Source organism: Balaenoptera borealis (genome assembly GCF_965194805.1).
Source record: "Balaenoptera borealis genome assembly, chromosome: 1".
Taxonomy (NCBI): Eukaryota; Metazoa; Chordata; class Mammalia; order Artiodactyla; family Balaenopteridae; genus Balaenoptera; species Balaenoptera borealis.
Genome location: NC_138860.1, coordinates 25,589,262 through 25,609,288, shown reverse-complemented (window position 1 = coordinate 25,609,288; position 20,027 = coordinate 25,589,262). Strand labels below are relative to the sequence as shown.

The 20,027-nt window shown below is 35.0% G+C and overlaps 1 protein-coding gene across 4 annotated transcripts in view; it reads right to left on the bottom strand.

Moving 5' to 3' along the window:
• The window catches only part of AHCTF1 (AT-hook containing transcription factor 1), an 82,203-nt gene that overhangs the window by 36,597 nt on the left and 25,579 nt on the right, over positions 1-20,027 (bottom strand). For 3 of the 4 annotated variants that reach the window (XM_082339829.1, XM_082339830.1, XM_082339832.1), the window contains exons 6-18: positions 19,824-19,940; positions 18,409-18,493; positions 16,899-17,049; positions 15,424-15,556; positions 15,123-15,304; positions 14,623-14,684; positions 13,635-13,763; positions 6,993-7,083; positions 5,822-5,911; positions 3,336-3,476; positions 2,563-2,667; positions 1,593-1,686; positions 20-143 (exon numbers count right to left, since the gene is read on the bottom strand). In XM_082339829.1, the coding sequence (XP_082195955.1) occupies positions 20-143; positions 1,593-1,686; positions 2,563-2,667; positions 3,336-3,476; positions 5,822-5,911; positions 6,993-7,083; positions 13,635-13,763; positions 14,623-14,684; positions 15,123-15,304; positions 15,424-15,556; positions 16,899-17,049; positions 18,409-18,493; positions 19,824-19,940 (1,504 nt within the window). The remainder of the gene's footprint in view (positions 1-19; positions 144-1,592; positions 1,687-2,562; positions 2,668-3,335; positions 3,477-5,821; positions 5,912-6,992; positions 7,084-13,634; positions 13,764-14,622; positions 14,685-15,122; positions 15,305-15,423; positions 15,557-16,898; positions 17,050-18,408; positions 18,494-19,823; positions 19,941-20,027) is intronic. The other variant, XM_082339831.1, reaches the window with a different exon arrangement.

Below are 20,027 nucleotides of genomic sequence, written 5' to 3'. Positions count from 1 at the left end.
CATGTTATTGCAAACCTACATGTAGACTAGTAGGAGGATATTTTCCTGTGCCTCCTTCATCCCGTTTCCACAATTTCTCTACTCGATCTCCTAACTGAGAAACCATTCCATCAATCATCAAGCAATCAGGGTTCCACTTCCCTCTGCAATAAGGGCAACATTATGGATATTTAGCGTTAGTGTTAAATTATTATTATCAAAACAATAAGCACCAAACTCTTAAAAGTAATGATCTCAACTATCAAAGGCAGAAGAGATTCGAGGACAGGATCCCATCATGAGAAATCCAGACATCAAGGAAAATTAGTCAGATAAACCCTGAAGAAGCTTCAAGTTTGGTCATCAGCAAGTCAGTCAGTGAAGGTCAGATTCCAGGGAAGAATGTGGTCTAGCCAGCAAAATGCCTGAGGCTTACTTTTTACCATCTTGAGCAAATTACCAAAGAGCATGGCAGCTCAGTATAGAGAAAATAATACTGCAGTTCAATGTCAATATTTTCAGTTTCATCACTTGGACTAGTCTTTTAACTCATTAATTCCCTGACAATATATATTACTGAGCACCTACAAGGGGGTAAGCAGATATGGACCTTGTCTGTTTCCTCATCTAATATTAATAACAGCAGGAGCAGTTACTAATTACTGAATGAAATTTTCTTATGAGTAAGGCACTGTAAGAGGTACCTTGCATATAATATTTTATTTCATCTTTATATTGACTTTATAATTTCTGTGAGAAATAGGATTAGAAAGCTTAGCCAATCTGCTCAAGGACATACACTCTGGAAATAACAGATCTAGAAATTTTCAATATGCCTAATAAATCTCCCAAGTCAATGCTCACTATCGCAGATCAGTTACTCTAAAGTACTGGATCCCCCAACTTGCCATGCACAGCCTTATACAGATTTCCAAGTGAGTCTGACACAACAAACCCAGAACCAAGGTTTGTGAATCACTGCTCTAAAGGTTCTAAGCTGCTCTACAATTCTGTCATTCCAACCTGAAGAAGAAGGCTCTTTATAATCCCAAGGTAGAGCCAAGGCTCTAAACACTACTCTTTTTTCTTCTATTACTTCTATATATTTATTTCAAAGGAACCAACTACACATGCATTTAAAGGGAAGAGGGGAGTATGTATTTAAAGAAAAGAGGGATAAAGGAAATAAAGAAAAAAGTGGTTGAAGTGCTGAAATGCAAATGGTAATGGAAAAATAATGTAAAATAACTAACGTGATATATATTTTATGCTTTAATAAACAGTTGCTTCTAGTCTTTTTCTGTGTAAGAATTCTCAGGAAAAATACATGCTTAAATTATAGAATCTCCTCCAATAAATCAATCATGTGGTAAATAGTTTTATTTAGGAAATAATAAATAGCTATACTCAAGTTCTAAAATAAAGGTGTAACCATTAGGTCAAGGCAAACATTACAACTAAAATAGTAATGCTGGTGACAAATTCATATACTTTACTGAGAAGTCCATCCATTTAATCGTTTTATAACATGATGAATTCTGTTCTGAGAAAGCTTTAACTTCTTACACAAGTAACTTCTAAAATAGTTTTTGAAGGTTCTGGATGCACTATACCTTGATGAACGCTCACACTTCTGTCGACGACTGGTGTAGTAGTTCTGAATTACAGGGTAGTTGTAGCATAACCTTGACAACTGCACAGCATCATCTAGATGTTTTTTAAGAGTTAGAAGAAAAGCTAGTAATATTTCCAAAATATCCCCAAAATACTTAAAGTTACATACATTGATATTTTACTATAATTTTGTAATGTTGTTCAATTTGCAGGCTTCTTAAAGTAATAAAAGAACACTGCACACCTTTATTAATAGATGCACAAATGAGAAAACTGAGTCTCTCATAAAAGTCTTGTAACAAAAGGATCCTGGCTTAAAACCATGGAAAAGCTATTCTAGAAAATGATTTTACTCCCTTAGGCACAAATGATAATTTAAAAGCAAGCAAGTTCATTATCTGTTCAAGTAAAACTCTAAGAGAATTATGAAAGAATAAGATCAACAGTAAGTATGCACAGTGGCAGAAGCACTTCTAAGTCCGTGTATCCTGGAAATGCGAGAAGTTGGAGACTTTTGTTCTAAACAAATATAGTAAGTCAAATTCTCTAATTCTTGGTGTTCGATGAGTTATTAGATAAAGAGGGTATTTAACTGATGGCTAATAATATTGGTTATTAAACATATTAAAAGAACCCTTAAGAGAAAAAGATGGACAAATTAGATTATAAAATTCATAGTTCTATGGCTCTAAATTATAGCCGGTGATATCACTGAACCCATCTTCAGAAGCCATGTTTCAGCAAATGTTCTTTCCTTTTAACCCAATAAACATGTATGGAACACATGTGTATCAGGCATGGGATGAAGCACTGAAGGTACAAAGTAGGGAAGAATGTAAGAAAAGAAGAATACAAGAAAACATAACTGAGGTGGTATAAGAAAGGAATCCTACAACAACAGAACAACAAAATTATAAAGATTTAAGAATGTTCCAATGTTAATATTTATAGATTAGGTAAATATTTTACCTAAGCCCTCTGGTAAAAGCCCAGAATGAGAGAACCAAAGAACCACTTGTGCATATTGACAGATGAGCTGGGTAACCATATACTTATTGCTTAAATCCATAAGACCTGCAAAGAGTTAAAATCTGTTGTTAGCTTTCAATTTATCAACCACAAATGAAAAATCAAGGCACTCAATAGTTTTCAAAAAAAGTAATTAATTACTTGGTGATTTTAAGCAATACGTATGTATTTTTAAACAAACTTAGCTTGAACAAATAATCTCCAAAATGCTAAACTAACACATTGACTAAAATAGACACTTCAGGTAAGTATGCTTCTATATTAGCTATACTTCCATTTATCTAATTTCAGTAGTCAGATTTTTATATTAAAACAAACTAGTACAGTATCATTATACAGGCTGTTCAAACCAGGCCTTTTGATGAAACTGGCTATTTTACTTAAATGGCAAAACAGAGGAGAAAAATTACAGTGACCAACTCTATGAATAAAAACTTACATATAATTTAAAAATCTGAAATTCTACCATTAGTACACTATCTTAACAATCCTTAATCCCAAAATTTCCCAACCTTATTTAATCATCGGCTCATGGCACATCTATAATAACATTCTGTAGCTTTTCATAAAAAAAAAAAAAAAAAATTCCAGCATTTGAGAAATGATGGCCTGTTTGCCCAGTAATCCATCTAATACATAGGAAATGTATTCTTTCTCGAAGTCAAGAAGTAAAAGTCAATGAAACACTCATTTATATAAGACAAAGAGCACACCTCTCTCGGTGATCTCTTGGGCCTCAGCTGCAAAACAGCTTAAGACTATATTAAGGTTGCTAAGAAGTAAATGGCACTGCTGGAGAGACTGTACAGTTTGTGGATCGATGAAACGACACGAACCATCAAATAATGGTGCACCTTTCAAGGATAAAATGTAAGATTAGTTTTGACACAGTACATCTGAATTAACTAAAGTCACAAATGCAAAACATATCAAATTCCAATTAGCAAGAGAATTATTCTATATGAGATCTACAAAGACAAGCTTCAAATGACAAATACCCTCAAGGAATCTAGAAGGGCAGATACAAATACAAATTTTTATTTTTTAAAAATGTAGAATGAGACTTCCCTGGTGGCACAGTGGTTAAGAATCCGCCTGCCAATGCAGGGGACAAGGGTTCGAGCCCTGGTCCGGGAGGATCCCACATGCTGCGAAGCAACTAAGCCCGTGTGCCACAACTGAGCCTGCGCTGTAAAGCCCGCGAGCCACAACTACTGAAGCCCACAAGCCACAACTACCGAAGCCCGCACGCCTAGAGCCCGTGCTCCACAAGAGAAGCCACCACAACAAGAAGCCTGCGCACCGCAACGAAGAGTAGCCCCCACTTGCCGCAACTAGAGAAAGCCCGCGCACAGCGACGAAGACACAATGCAGCCAAAAAAAATAATAATAATAAAATAAAATAAAAATGTAGAATGAGGTAAGCAATAGGTGAGCACAGAGGAAAGTGATATAGATTCAACTTCAGATTCACTAGAAATCAGTTATATTCATTAAATGCTTCTCCTTCAAATAAATCTTTTATGTCAGATCTTTTATGTACTATGTTGTTTTGTGATTATAATTTGATAAGAACTCTTTCTTTCACCTCCAGTCTTCAAAAGTGAGACAATGAAATTAAGACTCAGATAGAGACCTATTACAATATAATTTCATGCTTCCTACAATGAATGCACTGTAGACTCGGTTGTCCTCTCATTTCAAACTCAAGGTTGAGTTTACAAATGCACTTTTGGGAGAAGCTATTTTAGCAGCTATTGGTTACATCTTTTTAGGTAAGATTTAATTACATTAATAATTATGTGTTATTTGACCAGAAAACAAATACCTTAATTCTGAATACTTCCTAAAATCATTTGCTTTACTTCCAGTACATTTAAAAAACTATTATGCTTTGTATTTTAATTATTCTTAGTTAAAAAAAAAAAATTAACCAGTAATAAAGCACAAAGCAGTAATAATAATGGTTGAGCTACCAAGTTCAACCCTGAAACACCACATTATGCTCAAAGCATAATACAAGCATACAATTTATGAATTGAGTTGAATTTTTTTTTTTGGCCATGCCACGTGGCTTGGGGGATCTTAGTTCCCTGACCAGGGATCAAACTCAGGCCCCCGCAGTAAAAGCACTGAGTCCTAACCACTGGACCACCAGGGAATCCCCAAGTTGAATTTTTTTTACATAACTTACATAATCAGCCCTGAAAACATTGTCCTCTCAAAAAAATATTTTTTTCACCCTGATTCTGAATTATCAGGTGTTCCACACTTCAAATGTACAATGATTACTGAAATATTTAAAATTACTTATTTCATGTTTACAATTTCCTTTAAGTACACCTTAAAAATACTATACAGAACCCCATGTACTCCTATCAAATTTTGTTGGTTTAAAAATCCTCTACTAAGAATAACTTTTTAAATAAGTCCAATGTGTTCATTCATCATGACATAATAATACTAATAACAAATACATATATACTTCTAAATAAACTTAAATTTTACTTTCATGTACAGGGCACTCATATATTACCTTTAACATTATTTTCGCACTAGTTGGGCATAATGGGTTTTTAATATTCACAGAATACAAGAAAACTCAAAGCGTACAATTCACTAATAAACAAGACTAGATAATGACTAATGACATCTGTTAGTAGAAGACAGGTGATTGAGTTTTTGCCCTGCTATTTAGCTTCATAAATATTTTAAATGGAAAATGAATAAAGCTCAGAAGTTAACTAGCATATTCTCTACTCCATCATTAGCATATTTTATAAATTAAATGCCTAAGATCAAAAGATAATTAAGCTATAATTCTGAAACTTGCTATTGTGGACATACCTAACATGCTGCCAATTTAAATGATCTGTTGAATTTAAGGAGAGTCCATCTCAAATTATCCATGATGATTGCAAAGGATTACATGAATAAGTAATATGAAATTGACATTTTTCAATGTGGGATATTTTTATTGTTTTATTAAAGCTAATACATGCTCATTTAAAAAATAAATAAATAAATAAACAAACAAAAAATAAACGATCTGTTGAAAAATCTTGTCACGCTAATGTAAAAAGAAATAGTTTCCTTCTGGGACTTCTTTAAAGAGTTTGCAACTTCAAAATGATTAAAAATTATTATTGTTATATACTCAAAACATAAACCAAGATTAGTTTTTTAATATACTACTTACATAGTCTGTCAAATTCCTCTTTTGTGAGAACCGCTTTATTCCATGTCCATTCAAGAACAAAGCGCAAATTAGCAGCAGAATTTGGTTGTTCTTATTTGTAAATATGAAAGGGAAAAATAGAGAATGATTATTAATTACAAAAAAAAAAAAAATTAGAAACTTTTCAGTGGAGAAACCTGACAGAAACCACCCTAACCAAGTGAGCGACCTTAACATCAACATTAATGGAGACAAACTGGTAACATGTACCTTCAGGGTATCACTTCAGGGAGCACATCAATTTATGTAACGCTATGGTAAAACTGTAAAATGTGAATCTAATCATGAGGAAAGATCAACAAACACAAACTGATAGGCAGGCTACAAAATAATACTGCCCATATTCTTTAAAAATGTAAATTTCTTCAAAGACAATCGCTTAAGAATTATACAAGATTAAGAGAGAGTTAAAAAGACCTGAAAACTAAATACAAAATACATTCTGGATTGGATTCTGAATTCCCCCTCCCTAAAAATGTTACGAAGGACATTAGGGCAATTAGTGAGATTCCAATAAGGTCTACAGATTATGGACAACAGCATGCACCAATATTAGCTTTCTTGATTTTTATAACTAAAAAGTGTTTTTTTAAGTGAATATCCTTGTTCTTAAAGGAATATATTGAAGTATTTCAGTAAAGAAGCATGATGCCTTCAACTTATTCTCAAACGGTCAGAACAAAAACAATGTGTGTGTGTGAAGTGTGTGTTTATAAAGAGAGTAATACGCACAACTTGAATGAATCCCCAGAAAATTTTTCTGAGTGATAAAGAGCCAATCCTAAAAGGTTACATATTGTAGGATTCCATTTATGAACATTTTTGAAATGACAGAATTATAGAAATAGACAATAAATGAATGGGTGCCAGGCATTAGGAATGGGGTGGCGGCCGGGGGTAGTAGGCATGGCTATGAAAGGGCAACAAGAGAGGTCCTGGGTGTGATATAATATTAGAGACTTGCCAGATCTTATCATTCATGGAGGTAAGGGTACACTGTAAACGTCTTACAACTGCACGTGAACCTACAATTATCTCAAAGTAAAGTTTAACTTAACCCCCCACAAAACAGTGAATTGATAGTTTTAAAAATACGAAAGTAGTTTTTAATTGTTAAAAATCATAATCTTACCTTCTGTTATCCACCTTTTGATACATCCAGTCAAAAGTCCCAGAGAACTTGTCTGGATTGCTGCTGACAATATAGCTTCTAACTGTTCTTCCTAAACCATGTGTTAAAAAAAAAAAAAAAAAAAAAAAAGGAAAGAAAGAAAAGAAAGGATATGTGATCAGAGACAGAGGTGGCAAGTTCTAGTTCAGAACGCAAATTTTAAAAGGATTAAAAATCATTATGATTCACTAGGATGGCTATATACAAGGTAACAAGCATTGGTGATGGTGCAGAAAATCCTCATACACTGCTGGTGGGAATGTAAAATGGGACAGCCACTTTGGAAGATGGTCTGGTAGTTCCTCAAAATCTTAAACATAGAGTTACCAAATGACCTAGCAATTCCACACCTAGGTACACACGCAAGAGAAATGCAAACACATGTCCACACAAAAAGTGTATATGAAGCAGCATTATTCATAACAGCCAAAAATGAGAATAACCAAAATGCCCTTCAACTGAAGAATGGATAAATAAAATGCAGTATATCGTACAGTGGAATATTACACAGCCAGAAAATGAGATGAAGTACTGATACATGCTCCAATATGGATGAACCTTGAAAAACACTGTGCTAAGTCAAAGAAAACAGTCACAAAAGGCCATATATTATTTGATTCCATTTGTATGAAACGTCTAGTACAGGTAATCTATAGACAGAGAGTAGATTAGTAGTTACCAAAGGCTAGGAGAGAGAGACGGGAGGAAAAGGAATTGACTGCTAATGGGTATGGGGTTTGGGGGAAGGTGATAAAACTGCTCTAAAATTTAATGTTGTGATAGTTGTACAACTCCATAAATATACTAAAAACCACTGAACTGAATGGTATATGAATTAAATCTCAACAACACTGTTTTTTAAAAAAGCATTATATATCTCGTTTAAGAATCTATGAATTTCATTCACTACAGCAGCAAAGACTTTTTTAAAAAGGAATCATATGAACAAATAGATAAGTTAAACAGGAAGAGGGAGCTACAATATGATAAAGATTCCCCAAAACTAAAAACAGCATGATTCTAAATGAAGATTCATCAGAACAATTTACATTAAAATCAGGGACAAAACAAGGATGTCTGCTAGTACAATTATTTTTCTATAGTTTGTAGAGGTTCTACCAAATGCCATGAGAAAATAAAGTAATAAACAGAAACGGGGGGGGGGGGCGCGGAAAGCCTATATTTGCTGATGACTGCATACCTTGAAAATCTAAGAGATTCTAATTTAGTTAAGTAGATACCAAATGAATATACAAAAATCAACTCCATCTAGAAATGAATATAGGGAAAATGGTCTACTCATAAAAATACTACAAAACACTTAGGGATAAAAATAGAAAGAAACCCACTAGAAAATAATCATAAACTCTTACTTACAGATGTAAAACAAACCCTAAATAATTGGGAAGATATACCATTTATACCTAGATGATTATCAAAATGCCAATTCTCCCCCAAATTAACATGAATATAATAAAATTCCCAAAAGAATTCCAACAGGAGCACTGGATAAAACCATCTTATAATTAATAAAAAAGAATTGCCTATGAACTTCCAAAATTATAGATTAAAAAGAGACTGCATTACCAAATATCAAAGCAGTATATTAAAATGGTATAGAAATAGATAACTAGATTTACGAAACAAGATAAAAACCCAGAAATAGAACCCAGTAGATATGGACATATAATATCAGATAAAGGTGGTATTTCAGTAGCATGATAAAAGGATATTATGGGTCCTGTTTCACAAATGATATAGCACAGCTGGACTAATCATCTGGCAAAAAGAAAAATGTACCTTTACCTTATATGACACACAAAAATGAATTATAGCCTTAAATGTTAAAGAAACATTTAGGTGTTAGGAAAATTTTTTTAAGCCAGAGCTATAAAATGCATTTGACTATAAAAATATTATTTTGAATGTGGTAAGAGATACCATAAAACAGTGAAGAGCAAATGATGGGGGAAATATCTGTAAGATTTACGACAGGATAAATACCTACATATTTTAATAAAGAATTTCTATAAAGACAACCCAGTAAGAGAAAAGGTAAAACCTACAAATATGTAATCAATAGAAGAACAAATCCTGACAATATATGAAATTGCATATACGATATCATCCTTTTCATGTATATGGAGGGATAAAGAGATACAGGAAAGTATACATATCAGAAAGTCCATATACCATACATACAACTAACAAATAATTAGCAAGTGGACACTGATGAAACTATGGCCCAAGTCTAGATTGAGAATACTTCCCAGAAGCCCTGTCTCCTCCTACCTGATCAAAAGCAAATCCCACTTACTCCTCCCATCCCCCATGGTAACCACTCTCCAGCCTTTTGTAGGAATCACTTTTTTTTTTGACCGCGCTGGGTCTTTTTGCTGCACGCGGGCATTCTCTAGTTGCGGCGGGCGGGGGCTACTCTTCATTGCAGTGCGCGGGCTTCTCATCACGGTGGCTTCTCTAGTTGCAGAGCATGGGCTCTAGGCGGGTGGGCTTCAGCAGCTGTGGCACTCGGGCTCTAGAGCGCAGCCTCAGTAGTTGTGGCACACAGGCTTATTAGTCGCTCGGCGGCATGTGGGATCTTCCCGGACCAGGGCTCAAACCCGTGTCCCCTGCATTGGCGGGCGGATTCTTAACCACTGCGCCACCAGGGAAGCCCTAGGAATCACTTTCTTGCTTTTCTTTTTGTTTTACCTCTGTGTACGCATCACTAACCAATTCAGCTCAATTTGGTCTATTCTAGGAATAAAGTTTTAAAGAAGATACATGAAAAAAGTCAACAAAATGTCAATATTTGCATACTTCCATATACTTTAGTCAATTTTCTGAATTCAAATTATTCATGTATTATCTACATACGTGGAAAAAACAACAAGGGTTGGATTAACAGATTCAAAATAATCACAGAAAACATTAAATGCTGTTTCATTAACATGGTTGAATTATAAGTATTTTTCTAGTTTCACTTTTCTTTTTAAAACTTAGATATCATTGCTTTAACTAAACTTGATAATGTATAATGGCAGCGGGGGTGGGGAGGAATCAGTATTAATTCCCTAAAGTAAAAAACTTAAATAGAGCACTTAAAGTGTCCAACTCCTTAAGGATGATGAACAGTTCCCACACAATACTAATTTGGAGCCTTTGGCAGGGAAGGATAGTCAGTTTCATTTCCTGACCAAAGGGCCCTATGAGCAGGGCCAACAGGGCAAAATTTACCTGAGGTCTTTTAATAAATCTAATTCAGAGCTGCATAAAGCCATTTTGAATCTTGTGTTTTCAATTTTGTTGTTTTCTTGGAGGGGAGGGGAATGGAAGCCCACTAGCTTAAATGCAAATGCCCAGCCCATAGATTATCCAGGGACCATTAGACAGAAGAGATTTCTTCTGCACAATATATTAACAATTCTTCTAGAACATGCACCAAATAGATGGGCTAAAAAGATCATACTATTCGCAATGAACAAAAGAAGATTATGAACAAAACTATTTCAAAACCTCGAGCATCTAGAAAAGAAAGTGGACCTGTTGTAGAAACTGTTCAGGTTCCATTACTAAAGTGAACAAAATTTGTTGGACCAGGTGGATATCAACTAAAAATAACTTCAGGCTGAAACAGGAGTAACTATTAGTCAGGTGGATGAAGAAACATTTTCTGTCTTTGTACCAACACCCAGTGCTACGCATGAAGCAAGAGACTTCATTACCAAAATCTGCGAAGATGATCAAGAGCAGCAGTTAGAAACTGGAGCAGTGTACACCGCCACAATAACTGAAATCAGAGACACTGGAGTAATGGTTAAACTATTTCCAAATATGACTACAGTACTACTTCATAACACACAACATGATCAACGGAAGATTAAACATCCCACTGCTTTAGGATTAGAATTTGGCCAAGAAATTCAGATGAAATGTTTTGGACGTGATCCGGCTGATGGAAGAATGAGGCTTTCTTGTAAAGTGCTCCAGTCTCCAAATAGGCTTCTCTTAAAAAAAAAATTCTTGTTACTTGTGGCTAAAAATGGAACATCACACCACAGCCTTTATCTCCTACCCCTACATCATCACTGGGTCTCACTAAAATGATGGTAAAGAGTCAAAAAAGGTATAAATCAACAAGGACAAAGAAAAGAGAAGGGAAGGCATCATGGGATAAGACAGCTCAACAAAATTTTTGAAAAGCAGTACTAAGCAGAGGAAAGGTGACTGACTTAGTAGTGTGAAGGAAACCACGTCCTAGAGTCCCCACAGAGGGGAACTATAGATGAGAATAGAGCCAGTTTGGCTCTCAGAATCCTATCAGGTTAAGTTCTTGGAGAATCCAGGTACAGAGGAAAGTGGGTGAAAGAGTGATCAAACATGGGACTGAAAACAGGCAACGGGTTCAAACTTCGTATGTAGAACAGACAGTCCCCACCCTTCTGTTACCCTGCAGCAAAGAACTGTGGAGCCAGCCTGATAGATCTCTGGAGACACAGAATAGCCCCAGAAAAAAAATCTGCGTTTCTCAACTAAAATGGTGCACATCCAATCTATCATCCTAAAGTAAAAGACACCTCTGGATGAACTCTATCCACACAAAACACACAAAAGACAGTTTATAATCTGTTACTGACTCACTTAACATATGAAAAGGTAACTAAGAACCACCAAACATTTAAGGATAGCCACCAGATCAGAAAGACTACAATAATAAAAATAACTCCAGAGAAAATAGAGATAATACATGGAACTAAATAAAACCTGAAACATACATAGCTAGGAGAAGATATTTCATCCATAAAATAGAACAGGATACTATGAAAAAAGGATGATCAAAGAGTAAGAGCTCACAGAAATTTTAAATTGGGGCTAAATTTTTAAAATCTAAAAGAAAGAAAGGAAGATGAAGAAATCTCCCAGAAAATAAAATCAGAGGCAAATGAGACAAACAGTTGGAAAGCAAAGATAAGCTAACCTAAGATCAACTCAGACAGTCAACATTTGACTAATGGGGTTCTACAAAGAGCAAAAACAAACTGAAAAGAAAAAATTAAGGTTGTGTGAATGACAGGCTAGGCAAGGGTTTCTGATTTTTTGTTAAGGCCATCTGGAAACTCCAGGAAAAAACAAAAGTTATATAAGAAGAAAATGTTTATGTAGATATCCACAGTCAGTTCCTCATCCACGATTCAACCAACTGCAGACAGAAAACACTCAGGGGAAAAAAATTCCAGAAAGTTCCAAAAAACAAAACTTGAATTTCTCATGTGCCAGCAACTGTTTATATAGCATGTACACTGTAGTAAGTACTTTAATCTAGAGATGATTTAAAGTACTTGGGTGGGTGTGCATAGGTTACATGCATATACTATGCCATTTTACATAAGGTACTAGAGCATCCTTGAAATCTGGTATCTGTGGGGGTCCAGGAACCAATCCCTCATGGATACAGAGGGATGACTGTACATGACTGCACAGTGAATATTTGCTCAGTACAGTAATATAAAAGGAGAGGGGGGAGAGAAAGGAAAAAAAAATCTCCTGATGATAATAGTATTGAATATTTCTCTTATTTCTATGAAATTAGGTATTAAATTCCAACTGCAGGTGTTAAATCGCCAGCAGCAATATTTACATTTCATCTGATATTTAAAAGGCTCTTTCCCTAACAATTCATTATGTTACATACCTGCAATTATTTAAATAACTTAATTCAAACACTACTTGAGGGTAAAGTTAATAAAACATTTTCTCCTTCCCCACAGGAAAATGACCTGGGATTGGTTTACTTTCTTTAAGCACATTTTACTAGCAAACACCAAGTTAAAATAAACGTGAATTATAAGTTGTCACCAGGCAACACTGTTTAAGAATGTCATCTGACTGGTAAAATGTATTGGGACTATAAAAACTGTGAGTGGATTTTACAATATTTTAATTTATATGTCCATTAGGAAATTAAGATTTTGGCTTCCATGACTAAGTCTGACCCCCATAACTGTCTTGTGTTTTGCAGGAACTTGGAATCTTCACTAAGAGGCTTTCACAAGACACTTGTTTCTATAGAGCAGTGGTTCTCAAACCACCACAAAATCACCTCAAGGCTTATCAAAATACGGACTGCTGGGCTCTACTCTTGGAGTTTCTGATTCAGTAGCTCTAGGGCAGGAACGAAGAACTTGCATTTCTAACAAGTTCCCAGGGAAGCTGATAGTGGGAACCCTAATTTGCGGCTATAGACTGTGAGATTCACCTAAGTCAAGATGGTTTCCACTCATGTGGTCTTATTCTCTTGCACTTATGCTGTTCTCTCTGGGGGCTAGAAAATGGCCCCTTGACTGTTATAATGACTTCTACTCATGACATGCCTGATGCAACCATGATGTGTTTCCTAGCCTATAGACCTGGTGGCAAGTTAGGCCTATTGGGTCCTGCAGGTATGAATTTCAAGCCAAACCCAAGAACCACAGCTACTGACTTGCAGAGTTGGCATTATACTACTTAATCTACCTTTTTAGAAATTATCTAATAGATTTTTGTTATAATAGAAAGCTAATAACATGTGATCCAAAAGAAACAACAGAGTTAAAAATCTCTCACCTGACTTAAACTGGAAGGCTGAATATCAATAAGTCTTGGTGAGAGAAGGCCAGCCACAAGACATCGATTGTAACTATCAGGAATGACTTCATTGAGAGATGGTCCTGATTTCTTTAAAAAAGTCAAAGTCTATAATAGATTGATTAATATCAGTCACTATTCAATTCAAATAATCACATTTAAGAACAACTAATAAACTCATCACCCTACTTTACACTTAACATTTTGAATAAAACTAGAAGGCACTGAATGAAAATTGTGGAAGACTATATTTCTGTACTTCTTGCAGGGAAAAGTGCTAATAGGTTCTTGAGGTAACCAATGCTTGCTAGTTTCAAATAATACTACTGATAAGGATATTTTAAGTTGTTTATATGTAAGGTAACCCTGTTACCTTCTATAAAGCTGACAGACTTGGTAACAGATCTTAACAAACTTAATACACAAAGGAGAAATCTTGCAGTTTATTCCTCTTGGCCTAATGTGAAAGAGATCTGATATGAAGTATAAATATGGCATTCATCCACATCTAGCTGATTATCATTTAAAGGGTCTGCTACTTTGTGTTTTCCTGGAAAAGTATTTTCAACATACAGTCATAACCCACTCTGGGCCAGTCACTGTGCCACTGTGCTAGGTACTAGCACATTGCATTGCATTGCATTACTTTATTTACCCATAAGCTTTCTGAGAAGGAAGAGAATTAAGAGGATGGATAAAAAGGGATGCAGTAAAGCACTGATTTACTTTTGCTTGAGGTTCAGGAGCTAACATCCATTTAAAGCTGCTAAAAACATCCCAATACCTTAGAGCCTAGAAGGCTGCCATCAGTAACTGATGCTACTAGCTGCTAATCTCACAAACCTAGCAGAAGCTACCTTTTAAGACGAAACAATAGTTTATATAAATAACACTAAGTAAAGTTTAAATCCATGATCTGACTTCAGTTCAAGAAGAAACACTCTGTCCAAATTGTTATGTCACCTACCTCCTTCTGAAAACCACTACAAGTTATATGAACAACTCCTGAGTTTAACAAACAAGTGGCATCTAAAAAAAAAAAAAAAAAAAAGATTAAAAAAAAATCCACTTACATATTATATTTGGGATGGTATTAATACAATAAAATTTATCCTAATTACAGATTCCTAGGCAAGGTATGGAATTACTATATACAATAAATTTTTAAGTAATTTGTCCACGTATTTCTATCCTAACAAGATACCAAACCTTATCACAAGTGCACTTAATATGAAAGTTAATATCTTTTCTAGCAAATTCAAAATACTGATAATTTCTCTATAAAACATATAAACACTAAACTTCTTGTGTGCATATATCAAGTTAACTTCCTAACTTATCCATATATTAACTAATAACAATGAGAAATGAACAATACACTATACATACACATACACACAGCACAAATACAAACACATACTCCTGCATGTTATTTTTCTCAAAAGGTAATGTTAAAGAAATACATACCAAAGTTGTAAGTACTTGGGTTAAAAAACTGCTCAGGAGGTGGATATGAAGGAGGAACTCCTCGACTTAAACTTCTCTCATGTACTAATATATCCAAGATGTAATGTGAAGAAGTCCTACTTACAACAGAATCCAGTGACCACAATGCAAAATAAGAGCAATTATGTAGATATTCTCCTGATCTAAAAGAAAATTTTACACAATTATTAAGTCAATGAACTGCTACACATAAAAATTCCTATATATGTATATATAAATAAATACATACATATATACATAGAGAGAGAGAGAAAAATCATACCTTAACGAATCTGGCATTTGTGCATGATACCAACGATTTATGTCGAAAAGCCCCAAATATATAGAAGGCTTTCCCTGTCCATATATATTCACCTGCCAGGTAAAGACTGAAACACTGGTGTCAGGAGACAGAGCTAAAAGAAAAGAAGATAATTTTAAAAAATAGAATAAATAATCTCAAAATAAATCCCCCAAATAAAATTAGAGCAAGACTTTCTCATAAATTAAGAGGCTTAATTCATATTTGATTTGATTTGTCAAGACACATTTCTAGCATTTATTCTGTAAGAAGAGATTCATTCACTTGTATGTTGACAGTTTTTCTATGTCAAGAAGACCTTATTAAAAAGTACTCATTGGCAACTTTGAGGTATTGTAGGTAGAAAAGTAGAAAACAATTTGAATGAAAATTCTCCCATGAATATGTCACTGCTACCAGAGAGTATCAATACTTAAAATGGATGCCTTTAGGCTTTAGGGCTTAATTCTTTAGAAGAATTCTAGTTGAGAAGGATTGATCCAGCTATATGGTAACGGGTGGGGTGGGGGGAGATAGGTACCTGGATGGTGGCTGGCCTAGAAGGATAGGAACAAAGTTAAGAGATCAATAGAAGGAAAGAGGAAAGTAAAAATCTGAGGCACAACTAATAGGCAATATAAAAAAGAAGATGTGAGTGGGGAATAAGAGACAGGGTTTGATAAGTTCTGTTTTGACGTGTTTAGTTGGATGTGAAGAATGGATCACAAATACAGATGCAGGGACTAGGACAGAGGCAATCTCTGGAATGAATGAGCTAACCATGAGAATGAATCCCAATAAGAACAAACAAAATCAGGGCCCCACTGAGCATTCCCAGAACTGAATAAACCTATCCCATTATCACATTCAATCCTCACAACCGACCCTTTGCAGAAGGTATAAATGTATTATTCCCCTCACAGGTAAGGAAACAAGAGGCTCAGTCACAAATGTTAAATAATTTATGAAAGGTTACAACTAGTGACAGAGCTGGGACTTGAATCCATGTTGGTTGGATTCTAAGATCTATGCAATTTTCACTATGCCAGGATGTTTACCAGGAAGAAGGAATAACACTAAAGGAGACAAAAAATTCAAGGCAACCAAAGCATGTTTGCCGTATACGTCTCAAAAAATACAGAGGTAAACATTATTCAGAGACTATTCAGATTATTCATACTAGTTACAACTAGAGACCTTTTTTTGTATGTCTGTCTGTTTTGAGAGCTGGATCAAAATACAAGGGTTCTTCATTTTCTTAATCTATTCAATTCTTGAGTTCTACACATGGCAATCTGGAGAGCAGGACATACCTCATATCTCATACAGATCTGAATAAATTCCACAATTAGTATGCCAATGAACTATAGAAAACAATACCTGTTATATATCTTAAATCAAGATAAATCTTAAATCAAGTATTCACATGATACATAATAAGAGTACTTTTAACCAACCTTCATTCATGCCTTCCTCCCTGTCACCATGAGATCGAAATTTCTCTACAGTTTGACATCCCAAAAGTTTGGTATTACCAGTCTGGCCCCTCAAAGGAAACATGCCACCTGTGAGGTCCAGTGTATATCTTTCTTCACAGTACTCTAACCCCTGAAATAGAAAACGTACAGCAATCTATATCCTAATAGGATTCTAGGAAAAAGTCATTCTAAAATTAAATGTTCTCTAAAAGAGTTTTCTTACAATACAAAGAAAAAAAAGTTAAAAGACTGAAGAGAACAAATTATTGAAAAGGGTTCTAAAATTTTATATAGCATAAAACACAAATAAAAAGACTAAATTTAGTCTCTCAAAAATAATTACCAAGAAATCTTCTAAAGCTGTTACCGAACACGGGAACCTTCATGCACTACTGGTTGGGGTGTAAACCGGACCTAAGCATTAAAATTATATATACGTATACTCTAGACCAGCAAACCTACTTCTGTGTTTTCACTGAAGTTCTTGCTCTAAAACAGTAGTTCTTAAATTTTTGTTCACTGATCCCTGTAACAATCTGACAAAAGCTATGAATTTTTCCCCAGAAAAATGCATACAGTTGTCCCTTGCTGTCCATGGGGGATTGGTTCCAGGACCCTCTTCGGATACCAAAATCTGTGGATGCTCAAGTCCCTCATATAAAATGGAGTAATATTTGCATATAACCTACGCACATCCTCCCATATACTTTAAATCATTTCTAGATTACTTATAATACCTAATACAATGTGAATGCTACGTAAATAGTTGCTGTGGCACGGAAAAGTCAAGTTTTGCTTTTTGGAACCCTGTGGAATCCCCCCCCCCCGCCCCGCCCCGCCCTGCATATTTTTGATCCAAGATTGGTTGAATCCACAGATGTGGAACTGGAGGATTGGGGGGCGGGGGGAGGGACGACGAGGACACTGTGATCATAAAGATGCCACACATAATTCAGGGGCTTCACAAATTCCCTAAAACCCAACCACATACCCTCAAATACTAGGTTAAGAAAGCCTGTTCTAGAGAAGTTAATGTGATGGCTAACCAAATACGGCTACAAGCAGCACCCCACTATTTCCTCAAGAATTCAGCCAGAAAAATAGTCATCTAAAACGCTAGATGCATTTATCCTCTTTTACAATTGCAAGTGACAAGACTATAAAGTCACCCCATGGCTTACTGCTTGTTATCTTAGAGCAAGAAAGTGGGGTTATTTTTCCTGGCTACCAATTAGGCCACAAGTTTGAGCCTTGTCTAATCCCCTCATTTTAGAGGAAAATGACACCAGAAGATTTTAAGATTGCTACCTTGGTAAAACACCAGTCTCCTGATCCCTAATCTAATACTTCTTCCATTACATTACGAATACAGTATTAACTTGAATAGAAGAATAACATTTTAATATCTCAGTATCTTAAAACAAAGACTTAAAACAGGCAAACAATGAACAAAATGGTACTCTGAACCCATACTACCATTACCATTTACCTCATATAAAATTTGTCCTGATGCCAAACACTTTCTGTCACCAAAGGCCAGCTGAAGCAGATGCAAACTCAAAACATCCCCTTCACTGAAAGAAACAGAAATTAGCTAAGGAGAAATAATATCGTATTAATGCATTAAGTACCTTTTATTGTCCAAATAAATTTAATCTGCATACAATATTGAGTGAATGTGACAAAACTGAGGTCACTGTAAAGAATTTAGTTTTACTTGGTTGTTTTCACAAAATGTAGTCCTTCGAAATAATAACTGATTTAATTCTTTATTGATTCTAATTAACTAAAAAGCTTATGTTGCTTGCATATTTTAGGTGACAGACTATACTATTTACCCAATATTCCTTCTCCCTTTCTTCAGTAGGTGTGCTTTACTTAGGCAATATTGGAAGAAAAAATAAATGGGATACAAAAATTGTTCAGATAAACGTCCCTTCTCATTCACCACATGGAGCCTTCACAAGGCACATTACTCAAGCTGCTGCCAGCCCACATTACACTCAGATGGATGGAAATACGGATTTCACTTAATGAGGAATATCCCAATAGCTGTCTCTATATTTTTATTTCTATTTTCCTCCAGGATTGAAAAAGTGACAAAATCAATTCTTCCTTCACTGACTTACTCACTAAAGCGTAAGACAAAACCTCAAAGTGAGGACATCTAACACCAAAACCCAAGTTGACCACAATTCATGTACGGACTTGGGAAGAGAAAGTATTAGGAGCAGTTATCAAGATCATGTCATTTATACCACAGACTTAATTGTTTCATTGATCATCAAAGAAAGTACTAAACACCAATGAAAAATAAGAGAAAATCAATACTTACACTGTCCTAGCATTGGAAATGAACAAGCTTAACCAGTTTGAAATTAAATTGAAAGGAAAGATTTCTCACAAGCTATAGCTGGAATAAAATTAAAGCTTATGAAAGACAGAAAAATTAACTGAATTAACCCTAGGAATATACTGCAAAAGGCAAGTAGAGGGACTAGAGAACACAGTACAGATACATAAAAATGAGAGAGGCATACACAACAAAGAGAAAAAAGGAATGAGATTATAAAAGAGAAAAAATGTTCTTATGAGAGAACATAGAAGGCCATAAAAATTGCCTAAGGAATAAGAGGTTGCCTACTCATGTGTATTGGCTTACTCTCTGAAATAACACCTAAACAGGTCAAGCAAGCACCATTTCTTCTTACTGATATCTCAGAATTACTCAAACATGCAGAAACAATCATTTACCTTTTAAAGTCATTTCAACTACCACTTTCTAATTCACTGAATTTATGTCGCTTTCACTAAAAAGAGACAACACAGTACAAAGCTTTGCAAAAGAAATTAACTGCTACTCCATTCCTGACACATATTTAAAACCATATGTATCACACTTACCTATCTTGTGTAGACTGAACAGCCCACAAGTAACAGCAATTACGAGGATCATTCTCAGGTTCTTGAAAAGTGACAGCATATACAGGAACTCTTCCACCTTCCAACTGTGTGTAGTATCTATAATAGGCACAAAAATCAGTACACCTCATACTTTTAAGTTATAATTTCGTGAAAAGGAAGAAGATGCCTCATGTAAGAATTTGG